Source organism: Petaurus breviceps, unplaced genomic scaffold, assembly GCF_028583685.1.
Source record: "Petaurus breviceps papuanus isolate PSGF00001 unplaced genomic scaffold, PetGlider_PUasm1.0 188, whole genome shotgun sequence".
NCBI classification, from domain to species: Eukaryota; Metazoa; Chordata; class Mammalia; order Diprotodontia; family Petauridae; genus Petaurus; species Petaurus breviceps.
Genome location: NW_027185804.1, coordinates 386,610 through 401,128, shown reverse-complemented (window position 1 = coordinate 401,128; position 14,519 = coordinate 386,610). Strand labels below are relative to the sequence as shown.

General features: G+C 46.5%; 1 protein-coding gene across 2 annotated transcripts in view; it reads right to left on the bottom strand.

The window, feature by feature from the left end:
- Nucleotides 1–12,917, bottom strand: part of PLEKHA7 (pleckstrin homology domain containing A7) — a 244,745-nt gene extending 231,828 nt beyond the window's left edge. For both annotated transcript variants that reach the window (XM_069091103.1, XM_069091108.1), the window contains exons 1-3: nt 12,813–12,917; nt 12,608–12,684; nt 12,368–12,425 (exon numbers count right to left, since the gene is read on the bottom strand). In XM_069091103.1, coding sequence (XP_068947204.1) covers nt 12,368–12,425; nt 12,608–12,684; nt 12,813–12,901 — 224 coding nt within the window. In that variant the 5' untranslated portion in view covers nt 12,902–12,917. The remainder of the gene's footprint in view (nt 1–12,367; nt 12,426–12,607; nt 12,685–12,812) is intronic.
- Between the last annotated feature and the right edge of the window lie 1,602 nt (nt 12,918–14,519).

Below are 14,519 nucleotides of genomic sequence, written 5' to 3'. Positions count from 1 at the left end.
CCACTGAGGTTCAGTGTTTGCTCCTTCTCATTGACTTTTCCCTATATTCTTGTAGTTAGAGTGTACCCCATTTTTCTAGATCGATGTAACTGATTATTTTTTAAACCAAAGTACGGAACTTTACATTTATTTCAACTAGGTAAACAGAGACAGTACAATATCTCTATTTCATCTTGGTAATATGATGCTACATCTTAAGTCCTTCAATTGCCTATAGCTCAACCTGCAATTCTGATGCTCCTAAATTCAAAGAAGTCCATGCTCTACAGTTCGAGAGAATACTGGTGTTAAAAATCACAGCTTTAGGGGCGGCCAGGTAGCACAGCAAGTAAGAGCACCAGCTCCAGTGTTGAGAAGACCTGGAGATCGAATCCCGGGCTCAGACACTCAGCACCCACCCAGAAACACCTGGCCGTGTAACCTTGAGCAAGTTACTTAACCCCAATTGCTTAGGGGCGGCCAGGTGGCTCAGCGAGTAAGAGCACCGGCTCCAGTGTTGGGATGACCTGGATCAAATCCCGGCCTCGGATACTCAGCACCACACCCAGAAATAACTGGCCGTGTAACCTTGAGCAAGTTACTTAACCCCAATTGCTTAAAAAAAAAAAATCACAGCTTTGGCAGCAAAAAAGCTTCCTAAGTATTAGACAATTTGCCAGATGAACTCTGGATGGCTCCTCTCTTCCTATGTGGTTCTAGGTCCAGTTCATGGCACACCTACAGGGCTTCTCTGAGATGTAAATGCTAAAAGAATAACCTGGAATTACCTCTTCTCCTAGGTAGAAAATTCAGAAGGAAAATTAGCTTTCTCTCTCCATTGTCCATTGACAATGTCATTCTGGGGCAGCTAGGTGGGCCAGTGGATAGAGCCCCAGCCCTGGAGTCAGGAGGGCCTGAGTTCAAATCTGACCTCAGACCCTTACTAGCTGTGTGATCCTGGGCAAGTCACTTAACCCTGATTGACTCAAAAACAAAACAAACAACAAAAAAATGCATTCCATGTATTCTGAGCTGTAGTCCTGTCCTTTGTTGATTTCTTTCTCATCTTCCACAAAGGGAAAAACAACAAAAAGTCCTTTTGGTTGTCTTCAGCATTTATAATAAGCTTGACAAGGCTCAAGCTGACCTTTAAGGGTTTGGATATTACGCTTAGAACCACATACAATTCATTCTCAGGCACATGCCTTTAACTCCAAAAGGGCAGTAAAACAAAATTCTGCACTCTTATAAAATTTCATAGAATTTTATCTATATTTCAAACTGCACCATCACTAGAAGTATACAATCATAAAAGATTCACATAATTCACTTGGCCTCCCCCACATCTCAGCTGTCTGTGCCTGGTCTTTTATGGCAACTCCATTTTCTGCAGGATTCTCTATAGGCTCGCCAAGATCGTATGCATTTGATTTCATCCTCAGCCTGAACAGGAATATCTTCCCTGAAAATCTGGTATCCAGTGTCTTCCACTCTGATTCCAGAAGATACAAGCTATAATCAAGCTATGAGCTTAGCCCCAGTGCGACCAAAGAGAATGAGACCTTCCTGATGGGTGCCCAGTGGAGGCAAAGGTAAGGATGAAAGTTCCATTCCTGTCCATCAAACTTTTCAAAATTCAGTGCGATCATGCAAACTCTGACAGATATAAAAAAAAGTAAATAGCAATTTTAAAAATATAGCTATTAGTGTTTGGGGTTGTTGCAAGAGTCAGTTTCAGCATCAAACCTTCGGACAGGCATACTCTTTTAAACCCATTTTTAAATATGGTTGTATTGATACCAGGGAAAAGAATGCTAGTTCTGAAGTCAGAAGACCTGGTTCAGATTGGATTTTTGCTACTTGTGACCTTCTGTGACCTTTGGCAAATGAGCTAATATTTTTAAAGCACTTAGTGGCACTTTTCATGCAGTAGGGACTTAATTTCTTCCCTTCTTTAATCTATCTTGATCTCAGTTCCCTCATCTGTAAAATCAGGGGACTGGATGACCCCTGAGGCTCTAAAGTTATAACTCTATATGTCCTTTAAAAATCGAACGTGGGCCAGGTAGCACAGCGAGTAAGAGCACCAGCTCCAGTGTTGAGAAGACCTGGAGATCGAATCCCGGGCTCAGACACTTAGCACCCACCCAGAAACACCTGGCCATGTAACCTTGAGCAAGTTACTTAACCCCAATTGCTTAGGGGTGGCCAGGTGGCTCAGTGAGTAAGAGCACCGGCTCCAACGTTGGGATGACCTGGATCAAATCCGGGCTCAGATACTCAGCACCACACCCAGAAATAACTGGCCGTGTAACCTTGAGCAAGTTACTTAACCCCGATTGCTTTAAAAAAAAAAATCGAACGTGTTCAGAACTCTCTGTGTATACACATTGGTCTCTTTAAAAAAAGGATGACTCGCTGGCCCTAGAGTCAGGAGGACCTGAGTTCAGTTCTGGCCTTAGACACTTAACACCCACACACACACAAAAAAAAAAACTAGCCGTGTAACCTTGGGCAAGTTACTTAACCCCAACTGCCCTTCAAAAAGCAAAAAAAAAAAAGATGACAGTTCCCTCTTTTTTTCTTCATCAGAACTAGTTTTGTCTGTATGCTGAGAATTTACTTTTGAAAAGTTTCCTATTCATCTTGTGACAATTTTCTTTTTTCCCCTTTTTCTTTTTTTTGGTGGGGGTGGGGAGTGGGCAATCAGGGTTAAGTGACTTACCCAGGATCACACAGTTAGTAAATGTATGAGGCAGACTGGGACAACTTCCCATGTAGTAATTTAAGCCAGGGGTTTCTACTCAGACTCCTTGAAATTCAAGGACTTATAAAATGAAATTTTAGTTTCATTCTCTCCTGGCTTGCAGGGTTCAAATCTGTTATTCGGGACCCAGTATGCCCATCATGGCAAAACCAAACTTTGGATCTGCAAGGACACTCCTTATACCCAGATTACAGCCTCTCCCCTTGGTTCATTTCTTAAACCCCACAGTTGGGTGGCACAGAGATACAGTTCTGTGCCTAGAGTTGAGAAGTCCTGAATTCAAATTTAGCTTCAGACACTTGCTAGCTGTGTGACCCTGGACAAGTCACTTCACCTCTGTCTGCATCAGTTTCCTCAACTGTAAAATGGTGGAAATAATAACATCTACCTCCCAGGATTGTTCTGAGGAACTGTGAAATCCTGTACAACTCACTTAGTCTCTGTCTGCCTCAATTTCTTCAACTCTATAATAGTACCTACCTCCCAGGGTTTATGTGAAAATCAACTGAGATAATATTTGATCCTCAGATTCCATTTAAACCCAATTTCTCTCTGGATCTGTTTAGCCAGATCTTCTGCTGTGATCTAGTAAAGTATCATGACCCATCTTTTTGGCCCATTTTTTATCTCTGTATTTCCAGTACCTGGTACATAGGAGATTCTTAATAAATGCTTGTTGGTTAAGTCATAAGTTCATGAACAGATCTGAACAGTTTAGGAAAATTTGAGAAAAGAGGAAGGAAAGGTCCACCCCATTTTTGCCATTAAAAAAAAATCAGGAGGTAAGACATCAGAAAGCTGGTGTTAAAGAGGCAAACAAATTAACTTCACTAAAGCCAAGGATTTCATTTACTTGGGAAATTTCCACCCCTTCTACTCCCAAATCAAGTTTTCCCATGGAGCTACACCTCCCTCAGGAAGCACAACTCAAAAATCATTCATTCTGAATGAGGGGGGAAAGATTATAATGAGGGAGGCACTGATACTATTGGGTAAACTAATTTTTTTCTATTATCTGTGCATTTGCATCATTCGTTATCACCCCTGCACTACCACCAAGCTGCCTATGCTCCTGATGGAGTGAATGAGTAAGAGGGAGGGTTGGGAGACTTGCCAAGCTCTCCTGGAAGACAGGATGTTTTAATTACAAACTGCCAAAACATGATCGAGTACAATTCCCGCTCTGGCAGGGAATACCCCTCTGCCCCTGCCCTCCCCCAGCCCAAAAGCTGCAAACAGTTGCTATGACGGTGGAAACACTTGTCTGGCAAAACCCAAAAGGACCATGAAAGCATTAAGAGGCTTAAGAGGCGCCTCTCTTTCCCTCTAAGCTGCAGTCAGCTGACCAGTGGCCGAGGCAGTGCCTGGAGGGTCAAAGCTGGCTCGGGCAGCCTGGTCCCCTCCTACCACTGTGGCAGACAGCCTTGGCAGGGCACAAACACAAAGTGATCGGGGACTTCTTGGTCACAATCCCAAAACAGGTCTTCTCCCCAGCCCAGTACCTGTGACTCCCAGGAAAAAACTGAGTGCCAGTACAATGTCCCTTAATCTGAGGAGATTCAGAAGATGGGGAAGGAGAGAAGCCCTCATTTCCACTTGTCCCACTTCCTATGCCAGTTAGTAAAACTATATTAACTCATATTTTCTCTTCCTCTTTGGAAAGGGTTCATTATGTCCTTTGGGCCATGGACCCCTCTGACCATACGATGGGGCCCATGGACCCCCCACCTTTTCAGAATGTTTATAAATACATGATATAAAATCCACAGGACAACAAAGGTAATCGATTACATTGAAATGCAATTATCAAGACATTAAAAACCCAAAACACTAAGTTCATGGACCCCAGGTGAAAAACTTCTGGTTTACGGAGATCAGAGCTAAGATCAGGATGATAAAGATTAAGGAGACAGTTATCTGGGAAGCGTGCTAAATATTCAGGAAACCAGGTCTGGGCTGCCCATAGTACAGACCAGTCCCTATCCTATCAACCCAACCCCACAAGCTTGGGCCATGTTACTTTCGTTTTTCTTATGAAAGACCCCTTGCTTGTGTATATTCTACCAATGTCCTGTCCACACCTTGCTTTTTTTAACCAGTGCATCTGGATACTCCCAAAAGCTCTTTTCTAGGCACATTCCTGATCCAGATAATAGATTCCATTCACATACCACAGCACAAAGGTTTCCAAGTGATTTGCTACATACAGAGGAAACAAAAGACATTCTCCATAGAGCAAATGTGTCCTCTGCCACTTGGCCATCCCTCCAATGCCTCAGAGCAGCATGACCTGGGACTCTCAAAAACTCCATAGCAATGGACCACAAGCAAGCTAGAAAGGCACAGAGTGCAGACCCAATGCTGGATTGCCTATCTGCTGTCAGAAGACCCACCCACTTAAATTTGGAGAGGCCCAGCACCCCCAAGGTTGGCATGCAGAGGAGGAATTACTTGGGTCACACTAACTCATACTAGTGTCTCCCAAGATGTGTAGAGATTAGATACACAAACAAGGGGACTTTCACAAGAAAACTGAAAGTAACATGGCCCAACTTTGTTGGGGTGCCCATTAGAGCCAGGTAAGGGTTAATCAGGCAGAGACTTGGTCAATACCACAGGCAATCCCAACCTTGTTTCCTAGACATTTAGCATGCTTCCCAGATAACTACATTAGTCTCACTAAGTCACAGAACTGGAAGGGACCTTTAGAGGTCATCCAGTCCAGTCCTCAATTAAGCAAGAATTTCCTCTAAAATTTACTCAACACATTGTCTCCAAGTTTTTCTTGAAGACCTCCAATGCAGGGGAACCTACTTCCCCCAAAGACAGCCCCTCTCACTTTTAGATAGCTCCCCTGGGTAGGAAATTCTTTTTGACAAGCCTAAATGAGTTTCATTGTACCTTGCACCCATTACTCCTGGCTCTGTCCTCTGAAGACAAGAACAGCTTCACTCCCGCATCTATGTGACAACCCTCCAAAACAGTGAAGACAGACAGTTCTCATGGCCCTTCCCAAACCTTCTCCCCTCCAGACTCAGCATCTTCATTTTCTCTACTCAATCTACCTATGAATGAACTCAAGGCCACCCCTCTGCCCCAGCACTACCGTGTTTCCCCGATAATAAGAAACTGTCATTAATTTTTTGGACAGAAAAACACCAGAGGATTATTTTCAGGGGAGGGCTTATTTTAATGAACATTGACAGCAATTTTAATAAACAGGTAAATGTGAACAAAAAAATGTACCTTTATTCAATAAGCAAATCACTGGGGAAGAACAGGATGACGCGCTCACTGCTGCAGCTCTGACTGGATGCAGCTCGGAGCGCGGTGTGCGTTTCACGGGGGGGGGGGGGGGGTGCATACAGAGGGTACTGTAATGTAGCGTGTAGAGCAGGGGATCACCTTCACTACAGTAGCAATCTCAATAGGGCTTATTTTCGGGGGAGGGCTTATTTTAGAGGAATCTTACACAGTAAGGGAAGGGCTTATTTTCGGGATAGGTCTTATTATTGGGGAAACACGGTACCATCCTGTCTGCTCTCCTCTGGATACTCTGCAGGCTTGTCAATATCCTAACCCCAAACACAGCAGCCAGAACTGAACATAATACTCCTAGTACCATTTGACCAGAGCAGAGTCCATTGGCACTGCCACTTGCCTAGTTCTGGACACCACAGCTCTCTTAATATAATCAAAGATTGGTCAGCCTCTACAATGACATTACAAATCTCTTGAGGAAGTTGATAGGTAAAAGCGAACAAAGGAGTAAGTATATTTACCCCTCGGCACTGATATCAAGGAAACTAAAAATTAACTACAGACACAACTTCTTACTCAAGAAATGCTCAACTGAAACACTTCCAACAAGGCACAAAAAAACTAACAAGGTAAAGACCTCTCATTTCTAGAAACATATCATGGTTGTGATTCACTTTTACACATGGGATGTCATTGGACCCTCCCAACACCCCATTTTGTAGATGAAAAAACAGGTCTGGAGATTGGGCAGAGTGACCTGTCCAAGGTCATAATGTAGATCTACATAGCAGGGCTTGAACTCAGGCCTTCTGATACCAAGTACAAAGATCTTTACACTACCTGATGCTGCCTCTCAGAAAGTTACCAAGTGTTCTGGAAGAATAATGGGGCCATCTAATCTAAGCACCAGAAAGCAGTTTATTACAATGCCTTAATTTAGAAAACCTGAAATGTATTTCCACAGGTAACAAGAAAAAACCCAGATCCTGAGCACATATGAGCCACAACCTGTCTCTGTGTGAGGTACCAATTCACAGCCCCTCCCCCCCAGCATCTGTCTGCCCTGAAATACCGCCCTCCTTTAGTTAGTGCCTCATATAGCAACTAGCTTTTCTTAAAAATATTTTCCAAGTTTCTTCTGGGCTGGTCATTAAGAACTCACTGCAAATATCCAAGTCTCCTAATCCTCCCTGTCCACTTTCCACCTGGCAATGTGATCTGTTATTCACAGAGCCCAGGAACCTAACATTTAAATCTACAAACCAGTTTCCACTCTTCCCCAGCTGCTAAAAAAAAAAAAAAACAGGAAGTGAAATTTAAAATGCCAAATTGCCAGGGTGCTGGGAACCTTGAGCCTAACCTTGAGTAATAAATAAAAGGGCTTTCCAATTCCTGGGTTAGGATGACAGTACAGTATGGGGTGGGGGGTGGGGGAGACCTGGAAGAACTAAGTTCAACTCCCAACTTTGCCACTTATCACCCGTGTTAACTTGGGCAATTGATTTAATCTTTTTTGGTTAAATTTAATCTTGGGGAGTGGGGACAGGAGGGAAGGAGAGAATTTGGAACTCATTTTTTTTTAAAGTTAATGTTATGACTGATGTGAAAATGTATTTAATAGGAATGTATCTGTAAAGCCCATATCAGATTGCAAGCCAAATTGGGGAGGGAGGAGAGAAAATTTAAAACTCATGGAAGTCGAGCATGGGGCGGCCAGGTGGTGCAGTGAATACAGCACTGGCCCTGGAGTCAGGAGGACCTGAGTTTGGTTCCGGCCTCAGACACTTAACACCCACACAAAAAAACTAGCGTGTAATCTTGGGCAAGTTACTTAACCCCAATTGCCCTCCAAAAGGCAAAAAAAACAACTCATGGAAGTGAATGTTGAAAATGAAGAATAAATATTTTAATAAATTGGGTGGGAAAGTGAATGTTAAAAATAAATTTTTTTTAAAAAAATTTAACCCTCAGTTTCCTAATCTGAAAATGAGGTGGTTTAACTAGATGGTCTCAAAGGTTCTGCTCAGCTCTGGATCAATGATCCAAGGAAGCTGACTTGACAGTGTTTCCAAGAAATGATTTAGATCAGAAACCAACAAAGTTCCAGAGACACGGTCTCAGTAACCATCTTTCCCAGTCAGTGACAAACAAAACAGTTGGGACTTCCAAATTTGCACACATTTTGCTCATTCAAAAATTCAACATCAATCAATGTTCCTAGGGGGAAAGTGTGCTAGGAATACTTGGGAAAATTACTTTTCCAAAGCTGGAGTTTTAGATCATCCTTCCAAATGAGGATTTAATGGAATTTTAGGAAAGTAGCTTACACAGACCCACACCTCAAGGATTCTCCAAGGGGTATCCAGGATGCTAGCCTTAAGACTTTAAAAAAAAAAAAAAACAAATCTTATAGAATGGTCCATTTCTACTCTTGTCTGCCACTATTTCTACTTCTCTTTTCTCTCTCTAATCTCAGGTGGGGAAGGAGGATTGCTGACTTAACCTTACACACACTTAGAATTTTTTTCCTCTAGGAAAAGTAGTGACATCCAGCATCTGGGATGTGTCCCTCCATTTTGCCTTGTTTTTAAAAGTCAAGCATTTGGAACTTTTCATTGCTTAGTGACAGGCACTGATTGGTTGCCCCACCTCCTGTCCTGGATGGCTCCAGATCTAGAAGTCGCTGCCATTCTAACAACACCAAGGTCTGTGTTTTGGGGACAGGGTGGCTACCCAACCTTCATAACCACTAGACATTCAAAGGCAAGTTATGGTTTCTTGGGATCTCTCACTTTACACCCCAATCAGCCAGAGGAACCCTCTGAGCCTTTTCAAAGCCTGTAAAAATAACAGTTAGGTCTCAATTACTTGAATGACAAATACCCTGAAGTAGTCACATGTACTCAATTTAACCCTTAGAAGAGGACTGGCTGATCACTCTCCAACAGACACATGTCATAGACCAAATTCAGAAACAGCATCACAAGACCAGAGGGGAAGGAATTGGAGCTGGACAGGTCGTTCCCTCACCCCCCACTCCCTCAGGAGTAAGCAACTCCAGGGCAGGAAGCATTTCATTTTTGTCTTTGCATTCCCTGAACGTAGCCCCAAAACCAGAACATAGCAGAATATCGGTAGGTGGGAAGTATAGAGGCACTTGGCGTTATGGAGACTAGAATTCAAATCCTGCCTCAGGCACTTACTGTAGCTGTCACTTAATTTCTCAGTTTCCTTACCAATAAAATGGGGGGATAACAGCAACTAACTCAGTGTTATTGTCATGATAATTCCAACAAAATGGAATACAGAATATGTGCTTTGCAAACCTTTAAAGTATCCTATAAATTACTGTGGTCCAGCTGAACTGAACTGCAGCGAGAGGATGAAAAGAATTTTCAAGCCAGAGCGGGCCTTGCCAACCAAACCTTCCACTTTACAAATGAGGAAACTGAGGGGGAGTGAAGGAATAGCATTTGCCCAAGGTTACACAGTAAGCCAGTGGGTGAGCGTGGACTGAAATGTGAGTCTCCTGACACCAGAGTCTAATGTCCTTTTCTCTGCTATTACCCACTAAGAATCCACTACTGGAAAACCGAAATACCTTATGTTATCAAAAAGCCTACAAATATCCTGGTCACACCTGAGGGATAGCAGGTGCCTGCTGTGATGCTGTCATAGGCCATGGTCCTCAGCTCAAAGAATGACTCAGTGCTGACAGCTAAAGGGGCCTGCCCTAATGTACAGGAGAAGACCATATCAAGTACCATACTCATGGGAGTTGGGGGAATTGGGGAGGGAGGGGGAGTATTAATTAGAGTCTTCATCCCCAGCTCCTGCTATACACAGATGAGAATTTCAAGGATACCAGATCAGTCACCTGACCACCTAGTCACATTAACCCTGACCAGCCACATCAAGGGGCTTAGTCTCTTCCAAATTCCCTAGCCCCATCAAGGATCTTCTTCCAATCTACCTTGGTCTTTGAGTGTACCCAGCACAGACAGAATTTTGGGAAGAGGGGCAGGATCTGGCTCCTTCTCTGGCCATGGTCCTGGTGTCTTTCTTGTACCTTCGGCAGCATCTCTCCAGTCCAGTCAGCCTCTTCTGGATTTAATATTCACTGGGGGGTTGCCAAGACATATGTCCGGCCCTGAGGACAATGTGGAGCCAATTCAAAGAGAGGGAGAACAGCTCACTCAGTCTTCACAACCCACAGCTAGCATGTTCAGAGGTTGCCCACCACCTCTAGCCTCTGAAGTTCCATAAGACTTAACTGCTCCACACTAAGGCCTACCTAGTCTTACTCTTCAGATGCCAGCTGATCAAAGACCCTATTTGTTTTTATGCGTTTCCATTAATTATATTGATGAGGGCAGAGTGTAAAAAACTAGGCTAGAGAACAAAGGACTTCTATTTCAGTCTCGACTCTATAAAGACCTGCCATGGACCCTCCTCTGGGCCTCAGGTATAACAGAGTCAGGAAAAGGTGGGTTCAGATCCCACCTCTAACCATTACTGCCTGACTACAGACAAGCCACTCAACATTTCTCAGCCTCAGTATCTTCATCTGTAAAATGAAAATATTAATATCTGTAACACCAGTTTCACAGAGCTGATGAGAGGTTCAAATGAGATGAGGCACATATCAAGTAATATTATTATCAAAGAAGACCTGGTATGTAAGATGTGTCTTTTTTTTTGGGGGGGGAGGTGGGAATCCCAAGTATCTGTTACAGGAGTCTGGATAAACAACTTCACATGCCCTATATGCCCCTGGGGCACCTGTAATCAGGATGGTGACAGATCCAAACTCAACTCCAGACAATTTCAAAATCAGACCAAAAACCATTGTGCTGACCCATTACTAGAACTAGATTCCAGAAGCTATTTCTATATCCTACTCCTCCTCCTGGAAACCAATCCCCTTCTCCAAAAAGAAAGTCAGGGTCTTTCCTCCCTCCCCTATATCATATAATAAATAATAATAGCTTACATTTCCATATAGTACTTTAAGAATTACAAAGTACATTACATACTCAATGTCGTTAGACCCTCAAAATAATTCTATGAAATGAATGCTATTATCATCTCCATTTTACAGCTGAGGAAACTGAGGCAAACAGAGCTTAAGTGATTTGCGGAGGGTTATACAGTTTGGGTGGGAGGCAAGAGATGAACCTGAGGTCTGGCTGATTCAAAGGTCTATCCCTTTCACCTCCTGCCCCAGAGGCACCAACACGAGCCCAGGTATTATCTGTTTTTTATAGTGGATGGAACCGAAAGGATTAACTCCATAGAGTTAAGTGATTTATCCACAATCTCTCAGTAAGATCTAGGTGCTTGATAAAGAACTCTCCCAGAGTAACCATGGAAATGTTAGCTATAGTCTGGGAGTGGGGTGGGGTGGGGTGGGGTGGGGAGGTGGGCAGAGTATTAAGTATTAAAACTGGAAATTTGTTAGCATTCTGACGGGGGCTAGGGAAATAAATAGAACTGGGGGATACATTTCGCCCTATTAGAAAGGGCTGGCAATAAGTTTTATTTTAGTGACTTGTACTTACTTGGGCTGCTGAGATGTTGTCGGCCCTGGATGAGCTACGAGAAAAGTGCAAGACAGGGCCACATCTTGCCCACCAGGGGCTGACCATCCATGCTCTCCTGTCTATAGGTGCTAGGAGGCAGGAGAGGGAACACAGAATTACAGAGACTGGTGCTTCAAACACCAGCCCTCTGAAGAACCAGCAAGTCCCATATCCACCGACTCTGGGGAGATTGGGGAGACGGGATCTTAGCAAATGTTGGCCTGATGCCCCTCTCTCAGCACATCATCACAGCGGGGGAAGCTGGAACCCCGGTCACAGACACTGCTCCCCCTCCCCACCCGCAGTGATGCTTCAGAGTAGGCAGACTTCGGAGGAAGGGGATGAGAACCCAAGAGAATGAATGCCTTCTCCTGAGCGAAAGGCACAGCCCCCTGCATGCCCCCCGCTCCTCCCCAGCCCACCCCAGCCCACCCCAGGCCTCTCCGCAGCGCAAACGCCGGCTCTCAACCTGAGCAGTGCGCGCCAACAGAATCCGAGCCGGGGGGCGGGGCTGGCTCCTGAAACCCCGGCACACGGAAAGCCCCCGGTGGCTCCCCCGCACCTGGCCCGCCCCAGCGCAGCCCCTCTGAGGCTCCACTCACTTCCCGCGTGGGCAGCGGCGCTCCCCACGGAGCCCAGGTGCGGGCGGGGCTGGCCAAAGTCCGGCGGGCCGGGCCCGACGCGGTCCAGAGCTCCAGGCCTCCCCACTAGCCCTCCTCCCTCCCTGGCCGCCCCTTCCCCAACCCTCGCCGCACAATAGCGGGCCCCCAGGACTCACTCTATGAAGTAGCTGGCGCCTTCCTCCGAGAAGCCTTCCTCCCAGCCGCGGGGCAGATCTGAGGCGGCCCAAACAGGTGGAAAGAGACCGGGAAAGAGAGCCAGAAAAGTCGGCTCAAACTTTTGCCCACAACGCCTCCCCGCTCAGGTGCCGTGGGTGCACAGCGCCCGGGCCCCGCGCTCCCTCCTCCCGCCCGCCCCCCCCCCAACCCCCAGCCCCCAGCCCCAGTCCCGCGCCCACCTGAGCGGATCATGTGGCCCGAGTTGACGGGCTCCCCAGTGCGCGGGTGCAGCCAGGTGGTGCAGCGGCGCTGGTCACTGCGGGGGGCGGGGAGAGACGTGCACCTGTTAGTGCCGGGAGGGAAATGGGGTGCGCGGAGAAGCCCCGCCACCAAACCCTCCCTCGCCCGGCCCCGCGCCCCCCTCCCGCAGCCCCCGCCCCTCACTCGATAAAGAAGACGCGGCCGTCCCTGCAGACCCCGTAGGACCAGTGCTCAGGTAAACTATCCCGCCCGACCCCCGCTGCCGCCGCCATGTTGGCCAGGAGTGAGCGGGGGGTAGGCGGAGGAGGCGGAGGACGAGGAGGAGGAGAAGGCGGCAGGGGCGGAGCAGGCGGCGCGCGGGCGAGCTCGGGTTCCACCGGCTGCAGCAGCCTCCAGGGCGCTGAGTTAGATCTGCGGATCCCGTGGTGTCCTACGGGCTGCAGCCGCCTCCCGGGAACGTTCTACGGGCAGCAGCCGCCTCGTGGGAGCTTTCCATCCATAGCTCCCCGGAACGTTCCATCCACAGATCCCGGGCACGTTCTACAGGCTGCAGCGGCCTCCCGGGAGCGTTGGCCCCTCAGCACCCAGGGTTTGGAGGAGCGCGAGTTCTCTTATCCCAAATTCAGCAACTTTCTCCCCTCAGGGGTCCTCCCCGCCCACTTCCAAACTGCCGGAACTTGAGAAGTCCTGAAATCCGTGGAGGGACCGGTCGGGCGGGAGGAAGCCTTTGTCCTTGGCCCTTCCTCCACCCCTGGTCAGACTGGTCACTCCACTGACCCAGGCTGGGTCCCCTTTCCCTCCTCCCCTTTAGTCCTGTGCTCAACTTCGATTTGGCCATTAAGCAGAGACTGAATGACCGGGTGAGCGGCCTTTGGAGTGCAGCCCCCCCATCCCCACGAACCCTCTCTGGCTCTCAAGTATTCCCTGAAGGCAGGGCAGACTCTGGTTACTGCTCTGTCCAGCACCTGAACTGTGACCGAGAAATGCCAGAGGCTCATCCTGAAGGGCCACATCATCATCCGGGCAGAATTCTATACATTCCTGTCGGCAGCGGAGGTGCGTGATTTCTGCCTTCCAAAACATGTTAATACGGTAATTCCTTCCGTCAACCAATACTGTCCCGGAATATGTGTGTAGAAGTTCCTAAACTGTACTGACAAGAGGGAATTTAGTAAGGGAGCCTGGAGACATGCACACACGTGGTGATAACGTGTGTTATTAAGGGGAGGCAGCTGTCTGTTGGAGAAAAAGAAGCCAATTTGGATTCATGGGAGATGATTTGGAAAGCACATGTCTCACACACACACAAGCCAAATGACCTCAGTCTCCTCTGAAATGGGAATTTTTACCTCACAGGGCTCCTTTGAGGACCATTAATACTTATTAAATTAAATTCATATTTATTAAAGGACTGGCCTGTAGGGTTATTCCTCTCCAAAGGTATTTGCCATTGTTATGGACAAGATCTGGTGAGGAGTCCAGATCAAGGACAGATTCTCTATGGCTGATGAGATCCTCTGGACGCTCCTGTTTGCTGAGGACATTGTGCTGATTATACCAAAACTTGTAGAGCCTCCCAGAAGAAATCTTTGATCCCTTAAAGGAATTTGACCTGTCTGTCCACAGTCTGCTGCCCAGTTTTCAACGTGCACTGGAATGGATATTTTCTAGAGCTTGTCCAACAACAATATGTCCATCTGGGTAGAGTACAGATAAACAGTGAGCCTATCCCAGAGTTGCCAAGGAGGAAGATAGCAGGCTGGATTGCTCTGGGAAATTTCAGGGTATTTTTAATGACCCCAGGTTTTTTGTGAAAACAAAGGTCCAGCTTTCTAATCCTGACACTTTGCTAATGTGATGGTTGACATCCCTGCCTCTGAAGAAAGGGAC